General features: G+C 25.8%; 1 protein-coding gene across 3 annotated transcripts in view; it reads left to right on the forward strand.

Annotated features, from left to right (window-relative positions):
- The first annotated feature begins 662 nt into the window (after positions 1-662).
- LOC113560247 (multiple epidermal growth factor-like domains protein 8) overlaps positions 663-13,307 on the forward strand; it is a 28,153-nt gene continuing 15,508 nt past the window's right edge. Inside the window, exons 1-15 of one of the 3 annotated variants that reach the window (XM_026966020.1) lie at positions 663-785; positions 859-1,139; positions 5,706-5,869; positions 8,717-9,000; positions 9,078-9,256; positions 9,333-9,559; positions 9,758-9,870; positions 9,927-10,171; positions 10,746-11,009; positions 11,743-11,880; positions 11,947-12,130; positions 12,198-12,478; positions 12,545-12,696; positions 12,772-12,981; positions 13,042-13,236. In XM_026966020.1, the coding sequence (XP_026821821.1) occupies positions 950-1,139; positions 5,706-5,869; positions 8,717-9,000; positions 9,078-9,256; positions 9,333-9,559; positions 9,758-9,870; positions 9,927-10,171; positions 10,746-11,009; positions 11,743-11,880; positions 11,947-12,130; positions 12,198-12,478; positions 12,545-12,696; positions 12,772-12,981; positions 13,042-13,236 (2,826 nt within the window). In that variant the 5' untranslated portion in view covers positions 663-785; positions 859-949. Of the gene's footprint in view, positions 790-858; positions 1,140-5,705; positions 5,870-8,716; positions 9,001-9,077; positions 9,257-9,332; positions 9,560-9,757; positions 9,871-9,926; positions 10,172-10,745; positions 11,010-11,742; positions 11,881-11,946; positions 12,131-12,197; positions 12,479-12,544; positions 12,697-12,771; positions 12,982-13,041; positions 13,237-13,307 lie in introns of those variants that run through there. The other 2 variants (XM_026966019.1, XM_026966021.1) reach the window with 2 other exon arrangements.

A 13,307-nucleotide genomic window follows, 5' to 3' on the forward strand; every position in this document is an offset into this window, starting at 1 on the left:
ATGCCTAAGAATTTTATCATCTAAGTATTTTACTAATATTTTTATTACGAATTGAATTAATTTTTTAGAGTTAATTATCCAGATGTATAAACACGACGTGTACCTAGTACCTACCCATAAATACGGTATACAATTAATTTGTCTGGTAAAAATTGGCGTTTGTAAGTGTAGTGGAAAAAATTAACTAATACCACTCGACAGAACCAATAAATTTGATTAGGTTCAACTATTCTGAGTAAATACGCGTGTCGATTAAATTTGAAAAATCAAAAATAGGTATATATATTCGAATGACAAAAAAAATTATCAATACGTAGTTTTTGTGTAAGATACCTGTCAATAGTTTTGCACGAGAGCATTGTACGCTCAAATAAAATGTTTTTCTATATAATAAAAATATTTAGAACAGAACTTTTGTTATACACTTTTACATAACATTGTATTATACAACATGTATGTTGCATAGCGGTAATACACAGATAAGCTGAAGTCATTATCAATATTATTGTGTCCTTTCGTCGTCGGGATAAAAAAAACATCAATACCTCCTAAAAATCTATCCATTTTCATTTGTTTATAGTATTCAGTGATAAGGAGTAGCGATACGCCTTACGCGATAACGGCACAGAAATCAAAACACAAACAGTGTGATAAGAAAATAAATTAATGAACTGGATACTGAATTAGTGGATAATTTTTTTATTTAACTAACGCTTAACTATGAATACCGTTCGGGACCGTCTCGTATATCTGTCTTTAAAGTGCCCGGCAGTGTGAGGAACTATGTAGGTACGCCAAATCCGGAATTTATAGCTCATTTCACGTTATTGATTACGAATTTTCGATGCATCTTAATAGGTCATTGGATACTTTATCGACAGACCCTGTTGCGCTCTGAAATGACACGATGATGATTGCAGTTAATGTGTATCCAACATGTTAAACAGTAATGGGAGAAATGTCTGTCATGTTTCCGAGGGAATTGTTGGCAATTGCCTTGTTGTTGAATGCTGTCCATTCAAACGACGTGCCTTGCGACAAGACTCGGACCATCTTATCCCAGGCTAATGGAATCATCACTCATGGTCCACCAGGAACAAATTACTCACAGAACACTCACTGTGAATGGTTGATTAAAGGTAAGTTACTTTGGTTAGAGCTATAGTGTGGGTTTGTAATTATTGGTACTAATCACAAGTCTTAATTTTTGGAATAATATATTTTTCAATTATTGTTATGTCTCAATCTCTGTCATTCAATGGAAAATAATAATATTTAACATATGAAAATAAAGAATAGAGTAACTTATTTTTAGTTACCTTACTGTCTTTATTAAAATTAAATAGTACTCATTTCAAATTACTTACTAAAATACATTAATAATTAATATGTAAAATTGGTATCATATAATGAATTAAATATAGCATTGTTCATTGGTATTAATTTATTTGATAATAGCTATAACTATATTAGTTATCACCATAAATTCTAAATTAATTCAGTTCAAGACCTAAATCATTATTTATTAATCACTGGTAAAGTAATAAATCAGAACACTCGTAACTAAACCAGACCTATTGAAACTTAAATCTTAGATTTTATTTTGTTTTTCAATTGAATGGTACCTTATTAGATACTTTACTGTTTAATATAGAATGTATTTTCAACAAAATTATTAGTTATTATTTAAAATATTTAAAAGTTGCACTATCATTTAATCCAGGTGGTGAACAATTACTTAACTTTTTTCAATAGAGTTAAGTTAATATTTTTATCCCTATTAACTTAAAACTTTTAGAAGTAGATAAATTGTTTGTTAACTATTATATTATAAACTAATATTCTTAACATTAACTCAATAACTCAAGTTATTATTTTTTTATATACTTATAAATACTTATACTTACTATATTTAAACACTCATACCTTTAGATAATTTTTAATGATTTTTAAAGTTTCAAAAATATTAATCTTCAGCTCTTGATTATAAAATAAAAATTCCATTGCCAAAATTATAAATTATCTTTTATTATTGTAAAATTACAAGTCATTTTTTTTTCTAATTTTAACCAAAAACACACTCAAATGGTTATTGATTGAACAAAAATCCATTTTTAGTTTAATTCAATTTATTAAGTTGTTATAAATATTTTTAGTAATTATGATATACTTAAAATATTTGAACGCAAAGAGACCAAAAACATAAACGGTCTAGCGTACGAACACACCTGTAATATATAACTAACTGACTTTTCAAAAACAAAATGCGATCACACCTATAAAATATGTATGTATGTATATATATATATACTTATCGCATATCTAGTAGATATTGTCTGAAAGTTTCAGATTATATTTATTATTATTTATTGCAACGCGTAAGTGTAGCCTGGCGGTAAACTGAGAAAGACGGTTAATCAGGAGACGGATAATCGAGGTTCTACTGTAAGAATTTATATTTTGTAGTAAAATTATTGAACTTTAAATCTTACGTATAAAGAATATTTTTTTTCTATTTTGTTTCATCTTATATTTCTTTGTAATTAGGCTAATAAAAATGTAGTTTTTGGATTATAGACCATATATTTTAGTGTTAAAAAAGTATCATTATTTATTTCTTATTCTGTCAAGTTTAAGCCTTGATAAATAAATTTAATGTTCAAACTTTACAAAAATGTATTGATACTGAACTGATATCATGGTGAAAATATTCTTTTTAAATTAAATTTTTGCATAAACATTTTCAACATTATTTATTTTCAAAATCCAAGTATTAAATAATTTACAATTTTAAAAAGGGAAAATGTAGATAACTGCTCTGCTGTAAAGTTGCCAGGTTAGGTTAGGTGAAGGCTATCTATCAGTCTATATTACTATGAATATTTTATAACATCTTTATATCTATTACTATTATAATGCAATAATTTATTTTACTATTACTAATAAGAAAAGTTCAATATATTTTTCCAAAAAAATTGCATTTATTATATTGTTAATATTTAATTATTATAATAGTATATATCGTAAGTTCCGCTTAATGTAATCACATTGGTTTAGATCATTTCGATTCTATTAACTGGTTGATTCCATAAAACTTTTTTTTTTTTTATGAGTTTATAATTATAAATATGTTTAAAATTTGATTAAAAGTTAAATTAAAATAAAGTGAAGAAACTATCTTTTTTTGATTGTACCTGAGAATCTATTAATTTTATTTTCATATTAGCCTGAAATTAAAATCCATATTCATAATTACATAATTTTTAATTATTTAAAAATAAATAAATAATAATGTATGTACATATTGCACATTTGTGCCTATTACTTTTGGAACAACTGAAAAAAATCGTTTTCGACATATCTATGAATAGCTCCTTTTAACTTTTTCAAAACAATTCTTGTTTCTTTTTAGTAAAAGTTTGAAATACCATTAAAACGATAAAAATATTCTTAAAAATGATTCAATTATCCGGTGCTTGGTGATTCTAATAAAAGATTAATTTAATATTAGTAACATAAGAACTGGTAATAAACGGTTGATTCTATAAACATTAAGCAAAACTCATTGTATTTATTTAAAATATATATGTTACGGGCAAAGTGGGATTGTTGGGTATTGTGCAACAATGACCGGACATTGTGCATAATGCCCATCAATTTCGTGTAAAGTAATCAGTAAGTAATAATTGTTTACTATGCCCAGTCATTCTATAACAATGTCTGGACAATTTGGATTACTCGACATTATTTTGGTCAATGTAAAAATGTACTGTATAATGTATGTATAATTGTTAATACTCATTGCTCAATGATGAGGTGCACTCAACACCTATTATACAGCTGTATGCTATAGACCAGTGGTCTTCAGCCGGTGGGTCGCATAAGTTTTAAAATTGGGTCGCGATAAGTCTTCTTTTTAGCAATTTTAAGCAATTTTAGCTTTTTTACAAAGCTCGTGTGGGTGTGAGTCCAGAAAGGTTGAAGACCACTGCTATAGACTCCTTCTAAATATTATTATCATTTATCATAGATACAAAGGTAATAATGAAGAAATATTTGAAATTATAAATAAAATTAATTTAAATACCTATTGAACACGGAGGGCGTAATCGACTGATATACGACATAAATTTGATGCATAAAAATATTACTAGGAAAACTATAATGTTATATCTAAATTTTTGTATAACCTGTCAAAAAAAGGAAGTACTACTAAAAAAGGTTTAGTTGTACGATAATCCTCTCCTCAGAAATGAATTCGCGTTACCAGGTCGACTTGATCGACATGTAAGCTCAGCCTGATAAAATTTTTAGTTAAAAACCTAACTTTAAGCTAAAGCGCCAAACAAAAAAGTGTAAATGTAAAGCAGCAGGTAAAATGTGTAACTCTAAATGCCACAGTAGTAATCCGTGCTCAAATAATACATGCATATAACTATTTTTTAGTGTTACCTATCAAACTAAAAAAATAAATTACGTTTACTATGTATACTAACATGTATCTTGTATCTAAATATCTAATCAATATAATAACAAATAAATGTAATATTTATTTTACAATAGGTATAGTTTTATTCATGGTAGCATACATTACACTTCACGCATTTGGTCATTGTACACAATGTCCGAGCAATGTGTTTTATTTTCACTTTAACCAGTAAAATTGGGCACTGTGCATAATGCCCGACTACCCCACTTTGCCCGTAACATATACATACTGTGGAACTTTGATAAATCAAAAACCTTGATAATTCAAAATAAATGCCATTCCCTTGCAAAAATCTCGATTACTCTAATGAAAAACTATAAATTATTCGAACACTTAAAGTTCCAAATATAAAACGAATAATGACTGATGATTTATGTAATAATTTTCTCATCTGCTTGTTCAGATAATTAATCGCATTTATTACGCTTTTCACTTGGTTTATTTTCAGTATATTTAGTATTGCTTGATAAAAATGGAATGAATAGGTTTATTGTATAAATAAGTATTAGCTTAAAATGAACCTAAATGTTTTGAAAATTGCATTATGTTTATAAAATGTAATAATTTACTCAACAATTTCAAGTTCTCCATTAATATTATTTTTGAATTACAACAAAGTAACTAAAATTTTTATTGTTTAACAGACATAAAAATAAAAACACACATTGTAAAATCAATACATTCATTGTTCTTCACATAATTTAAATAAATTAAATTACATTTACAAGGTAACATAAATTATACTCTAATTAAGTAAATAATAAGATAATAAGTTTATTTAATACTCAACACAATGGTCCAATAATAATAATAACACAAAACGTTTTTCTTTTTATCTTTTAATCTTACCAACAAATTTTATTGCACCTTTTTAAAGTTTTTTTTTGATATTATAGAATATTTTTATATAATAATATTTAATTGTTAATACATGTACTATATATAATATTACATAACAATTAATGGTTCAAGTAAAAATTTGCTAATATTTATAGTTTAAATTTGTTAAATTTATAGTTTAAGTTTGCTTGATTGTGAAAACTTTTCAGTTCAAAAATTAATCACGCAAAATTAATTTTATCTATAATGTTATATTTTTTATAAACATGTTAAATATATAAACTTCTAAAATGTTCTCAATTTACTTGTTAATATATTTACAGACTTACAAAAATTAATGTTTTAGCTGTAATTTTTTTTTTCTGTTTTGTTTTAGCAAATAGTACAAATCAGTTTATTACTTTGGAGTTCAAGACTCTAAATACAGAATGCTCTTATGACTATGTATTTGTTTATGATGGAGATTCGTTTAATTCACCCCTTCTTGGAAGTTATAGTGGAAAGAATCAACCTCAGTCAATATTAGCATCATCAGGTTTTGTAAGTATTTTTTCCTCAATATATCATGATAAAAATTTAAAAACAATAATTATGTGGTTTACAAAATTATTTATTGCTATCAGTTTAAATATTTTATAACAATTTTAAATATTAAAAAGTTTATGAAGTCAATATTTTTGCTAGTTATTTTTAAATAAACAAATAAATTTGGTACCAATTAAAAAAAATGTCCTTTTCAAAAAGACAAAATATGAACAATTCGTATTTCAAGATATTTATTTATTACTGAAAATATTGATAATCGGAGCAATAAAATTAAATAGAGAAATATTATAGGATGTAAACATTATTGACAATTTCATGTGGTAATTTTCAACAACAGTAGACAAGCTATAATGACCAAATAAGATAAAAATATTATTATGAAATATCACCATAATTATTTTAAAGCGCCTATTTACTCTATTTTAAATCTGTATAATATCTTTAAAGTATGATTTATTTTTTATGATTTTAAACATTTAAATACCTAATGACACATTACAAATGTATTAAAATACTTATAGTCAAACGCTTTGTTAGTTACTAACAAATACATTATTATATAGAGTTAATTTTTTTTTTAATTTGATGGTTTATTGATGATTTAAAATTAAAAATAACTTAGATAGTTTATCTAAGCTTATTTGTCTTGTCATTAAGCTAAAAACTGTGTACTGTGTTTGAGAGTCTAATCACTGATAGTTTGATATTTTGATAATTTTATTGATGTTAATTAGTAAATGTGTTAATGAAATGTAAAAGAAGTAGCGAAATATTCCAACGGTGCATACACACGTCAATAAGAGGGTAACTATTTTGTTTTCAGTGGCGTATATAGGGGATAGATCCTCCTTGGTCTTTTTTTTTATTGGTTTGTAGGTTTAATAATTTCGAATGTATATTATAGAAATACAGAATAAAATTATTGAAAACGCTACACTTTATTATAATATTGAATATTGATACATTAAGAATTTGGAAATATGGTTGATTACAGTAGTCCATACATGACTTACTACTAAATATGTAAACGATTGAAAACAATTTGTATTGTAAATCGTAAAATGCTGACACATTATTATCAATAATGATTTGGCTATTATCGTGATTTTAATAATAAGCGTTAACTGTTAGGCTGCTATTTCAAAACATATTGCAAGGCGAAGGCATGTATTTATAAATAGGCATTCTAAACAATAAATTCCAATAACTAAATGAAATACAAATAATAATCAAACTTAAACAATAAAATACAAGTTTTATAATTTATTATTGTAATATTTTATTTTTAATCCAGCAATCCAGCATAATAATTCATTACTCATTATAGTTGAACACTTGCGCTAGTGCCAGTACCAAACTTCCACCTAGCAAACTTTTTTTTTTTTTAAAAGTAGCTGCCTACTGGCCTTTACTTTCTCGAAGCCTAGGCTCCAGGCTAAGTACCAAAAAAGGGCCCTTCTTTAGTAGCTGCATTGAGGAGGCCCTGAGACCCTTATGTTCGGAGCACGGACTGGTAAACTATTTTTTACTGATTTCGTCCTACATATAAATTTGTATATTTATCAACAAGTACTACATAATGTATTCTCATAGTTTTCTCCATCTTATAAAAAATTAATTACCTATGAATAATAAATCTTCAAAAAAAAAAAAAACAGATTTATATATTTATGTATAGGTACTTATTGACAAAAAGTATATAAATGTTTAACATTTTTAAGAAACAGTGGTGATAAATTTACCCTGTCGAGGAAATATATGTTTGCCAACGTATATCCCCCTCTTGACAAAATCCTAAATACGCTAATGTAGTTGTCTTAGAGTATCAATTTTTTATCAATTAAATTTATTAATTTATTATTTATCCAGTAAAATTTAATGTTATTAAATTATTAATATTAAAAATTTAAAAATCTAATTTTGAAAAGTTCATAATGTATTTTAAGTATTCAATTTCAAAATCGTGAACAAATTGTATTCAAGAAACATAACAAATACAACCGATTTATAAAAATATAATTTTCCTCGGCCGTTAGAAAATTGGAGACCTTACTTTTGGGACAAGCCTTGCATAAATATGCTTAAAAATGTTATCCTTTTATGTACTTGGTTATTTGGTAAAATTAACATAAGATAAGTTTATTTTGATAAAAAAACATTGCCAATATTAAATCCTCTTAAGATATTCATTTCAACATCGTAGTTATTTTTATTTAATATTATCATTAATTATTGCGGTTTTGTCTTTGTGTTAAAAATGTTACTGTATGATGTACATCCCCTTTTACTACATCTAATGTTTTACTTATTTAATGTTTTATTATTTTACATGGGAATTATATATAGATGTGTGGGTTATGTTTTTGTTATTTACTAACTTGTATTTTTACTGTTATACCTAATATAAATGATTTTCTTAAAAATGTCTATGAACGTAAAATAAATTATTACAAATTTAATCAACTATAATGATTAAAAATTTAGTTATGAAAAATAATGAAAGGTCACTGTTTTATTCATTTTCACAAACTCTGTTCTATTATTAAATAGTTCTTCTAACTTAAAACATTATAACTAATACATTTTTTGTTTATTATATAGTAAGATATTACATTTCAATTATAAAGATAATAATTCTGGATCACTTAAAATAGCAATTTTAATTTGTATGTGATACATTTTTTTAATTACAGTTACCTAATATATGATTCAATTAAAATTATTCATTATTATTAAACATTCATTTTCTTTACTAAAAATATTTTTTAAAAATTCATGACTATTCTTATTATTTTTATTATTATTTAATTTATTTAAGAGGATTTTGTTTTTTATGTTTAGATGTTAATATTGTTATTCAGCGACACAAATTATGCATTAGAAGGTTTTGAAGCTTCCTATTATGTATCTGATTGTCCAAGAAATTGTTCAAGTCATGGATTTTGCCTTAGAAATTTTTGTGTATGTGATAATGAATGGGGTGGACCTGACTGTGGAACTGAACTATGCCCCGATAAATGTGGTGAACCAAACAGAGGCATGTGTAAACAAGGTCGATGCCATTGCCTACAAAACTATTCGGGAATGGGTTGCACATTGAATAGTTCTGATTCTACAGGGAATAGGTTTGATATTTTTTATTCTTTTAATATTAAAGTGTTATCTTACAACTTATAAGATTTCATAACATATTGAATTTCAGATGGCATGATTTGTATCAGGGAGGCATACATCCAAGAGCTGCTCATTCAGCTGTGTATATTTCTGAAGTTGATTCTTTATACATTTTTGGTGGATATGATTTAAATAATATTCTTGGTGATCTTGTTGTATTTCGGTTTAACACTTCTATGTGGTATGATCGAAATGATAATGTTATAGGTAACATATTTTTAATTATTTAATAAATTAGTATTTGTTATTTTAATATTTATTTTTGTTTACTGTACACATATAGATCCTTTACACACAACAGTCAATTCTATTGGATCAGCCACAATAAATGCTTTGATGACTGCAAAATTAGGAGACACAACTATTGGAACAAATCGATCTAAATACTCATCCTCTGATAATACTAGTCGTGTAAATGAACATAGACGGAACAAAACGTGGTCTGCTGTATTACATGATATTTTTGTATCATTAGCTGACGATTCAACATTCCTTGAACATCAAAATGATGTAATTCGGTTTTATCAATATAATATATAAGTGTATCATTTACAACCCAATCTGAACAATTAAGAGAAAAACTAATTTATTTAAATTGTCTATTACGTTTAAATATTTTTGACTACTTGTGCCTTAAATTATGTGTACTGAGTTGTATATAATGTTTATAATTGTTAGTTACTAAATGTGCATTTTTTTATAATTTAGAATACTCGTCATTCACCATTTGAGTTTCCTTATGATGAAAATAATGAACATATATTAAATGAAATTAAAGAAAAACGATTACCTGCACCGCGCTTTGGTCATGCAGCAACAAAGTGAGATATATTTTATAAAAATATATAAATAAATATTATAATTTAATTTTGTTTAGGTACAATGGAGGATTTCTTATGTATGGTGGTAAACTGAAAAAGGGTTTATCAGGAGAATTATGGTTTTATAATATTTATACAAAAAAATGGTTTTTACGAGCCCAACATTCAATAGTAATTCCACCTGCTCTTACAAGACATACTCTAACATATGTGGAACATACAAATACTGTTTATTTAGTTGGCGGTAGTAATAGCAAAGGATATTTTTCTTCTAAGATATTTTCTATTCAACTTAATACAGGTAACTCGTTCAAAAAATATCTTCAACTTGTAATACAAGGTTTCTTAAATTTTTTATTAAAACTATTTAAAAATTAAGTTAAGTATATAGACATAACATTTTTTATAAATATTTGAAGAAAAAGTTTGATAATATTTACAAATTATTTTGTTGTAAAAATGTAAAACGTTCAATTTTAAAGTTAAGGCTTGAAACTTTAATTCATGATTCTAATAAGCAATTTATTTTTAAATTTAAAATCTAAAAAATATATAAGCACTTATCTCAATTAATTCAGTTTACCATATTACTAATAGTAAAGTGAATTATTACAATAGTAATAATATAAATACATCATAAAATATATAGACATAATATATTAAATTATTAAATTCAAATTTAACACATACATCAAGGTGCACTCTAGTCCAGCAGAGTAGCTACCTACTTTCCACTTTTTTTGCTATTTACTTAAACAGTTAGTCAATTTACTTTTAGGTCAAATACCTTTATAAATTATCAATTATGTAAAAAAAAATAATATTAATTTTATTATTCTCTAATTTTAAAATTAAATGTTTTTTTTTTCATTTAGATGATGAGAACGAACAATGGAAAGAAATTAAACCAAGAGGTGGTAAAGAATTAAATTTTCGGGTCGCAGCTCATTCGACAGTGTATGATATTCGCTCTCAATCTCTCATTATTTATGGTGGAATAGTCACAAGTGCATCGTGGTTTTCAAAACTTAGTGATCGTATGTTTATTTTTAATATACCAACACAGCATTGGTCTGAAATTAAATATCCAGCATCAAATGTACCCAATGAACGAGCTTTTCACTCAGCAAACATAATGGGTTTGTATACTGACTCATATTAATAATTCCATTTGAAACACTCTTTAGTTAACTATATAACATACTTGGTAGTATATAGAATTATATATGTATATTATATATGTTTAAATTCAGTGTTCCAACCTTTGGTCATCTCTATATTTATATCTACCACATTTTTATACCAAACCTAACTTAATTCTTACATTAACATGAAACATGACTTACCAATTTAAAATAAATATGGAACATTAAATTTTAAAATAAATAAATATTTACAATTATAATTATAAGTTTTTGGTATAACATTTTGCTGACTAATATACCAAGACACCTAGTACTCAATAATAACTATATTATTTATATAATATCTCAAGAATCAACATTTGTCATACAATAACAATGCTTTTAAAATTATTCAACCAAGTTTTTTTACTTTTAGCTTTAGATATTAAAATTTGTCATTGTAATTATTTTCAATAAGTAAACTGATGAAAATAATTTTTATTTATTTATTTATTACTCAACTGCCCCTCAGTGATCAAAGCAAAATAGATTTTCAATCGCCTGGTCAGACGATCACCCTATCATGTTCTTTATTATTAATGTGTTTAGTCTTATTTAAAGCTTACCTATTTAAATTTTTATTGAATATGTTTTTAATATTTGTAAGTCTTAGTGTGAGTTACTAAACCTATAATAAATAAATAAGTTAAAACAATATCTCAGATTTTATGATATCTTTTAATTTTAGGAAATTACATTGTTGTTTTTGGAGGATACACACATAGACATGCCAAAGAAGAAATTTGTTATGACAATGAAATATACCTCTATCATCTTGGTTGTAACACATGGCTTAGTCGAGATGTCCTTGGTTTATCTACAAAAGGTTAATGAAGAAATGTTTCTTTATTTTATTTTTTTACAATTTCAATTGTCAATATATGTGTTACAGAGTTTACTCGTAAGAAAACGTTTGGTGTTTTTGGACATGGTTCTGATGTTCGAAACGGAAACACATTACTTATAGTTGGTGGTTATCGCGGAAACATAAACTCAGATTTATTAGCGTTTGTTTTACCACCAACATTAGTTCCTACTGGAAATGATTCCTATCACTTAGAACTTATGTGCTTGAGGTAATAAATATTTAAAAAGTATAAATATTTACTCTAAAATAATATTAATAATAAAATTATTATTTAGACATAAAGGTCTTCAAGAATGTACGGCAAATCCTGAATGCGGGTGGTGTTCTTCTGACGATACTTGCTATGGACGCAATGGGGGTATAAATTGTACAACCAATTTACAAACAACCAGATGCCCGGGTATCTGTTCTGCATTAACTGATTGTCATTCGTGTTTAATTCATGGAGAAAGTACTCCTTTTAACAATAATCAATCAACCACTTCAGTTGCCCATATTATGCAATTAGGTCGATGTGTTTGGTGTATACAAGATGGTCGATGTCATCATAAAAATGGTAAATTCCATTCTATACTTGAACTTTACTATTATATAACATAAAAAAATGTTATTATTTGTACAGATAATTATGAGGTATGTGGTCTACATAACAATATTTTTAATGGCGGAGGAATAGAAGTTGCTTATCCAGACAATTGCAGAGCTTTAGATAGAAGATCAGGATTGACTTTTTTCAAATATTTACATCCTGCAAATTTTTCCCAGCCAGATTTAGTAAATTTAATTTTTCTATATATTAATAAGTTTGATTGTTACTTAATATTTTAAAATAACTAACAATTGTTATAGGTATCAGTAGTTAATACTAGTATCATTGATGTTTCAACTCATTTACCAATGTCACGGGCTGATCTCTCAATTGGTGGTACAATGATTGTAAGGCTTTCTGGATTTTTGCGATTTCCTCAGATGTGGGACAATCATAAAGACCAACTACAATTATGCTCTCGGTATACAAATACAAGACTTATAATGACTTCTCCATATATGTACCAACCAGTAAGTAAATTTGTATTACTAAAATTAATTTTTTTTTAATTGACAAAAATAAATTATTAGGAAATCAATATAACATTGAAAGCTGATGGTTGGCAATGTTTGCAACTTTCATCATGGTCTACTGAAGATCAACCATTTCATGCTCCTGAACGATACTTATTAGATTTAACTACTCATAAAAATATAACATATTCTCAGAACACTGGTACTGCTATTGTAGAATTACAGCACAATAAAGGACATAATAATTCAAAGGTATTTATAATAATTATTAATTATTAAATATTTTTAATTAATTAATGTAACAATGTATTTTTAATATAAAT

Source organism: Rhopalosiphum maidis, chromosome 3 (assembly GCF_003676215.2).
Source record: "Rhopalosiphum maidis isolate BTI-1 chromosome 3, ASM367621v3, whole genome shotgun sequence".
NCBI lineage: Eukaryota > Metazoa > Arthropoda > Insecta > Hemiptera > Aphididae > Rhopalosiphum > Rhopalosiphum maidis.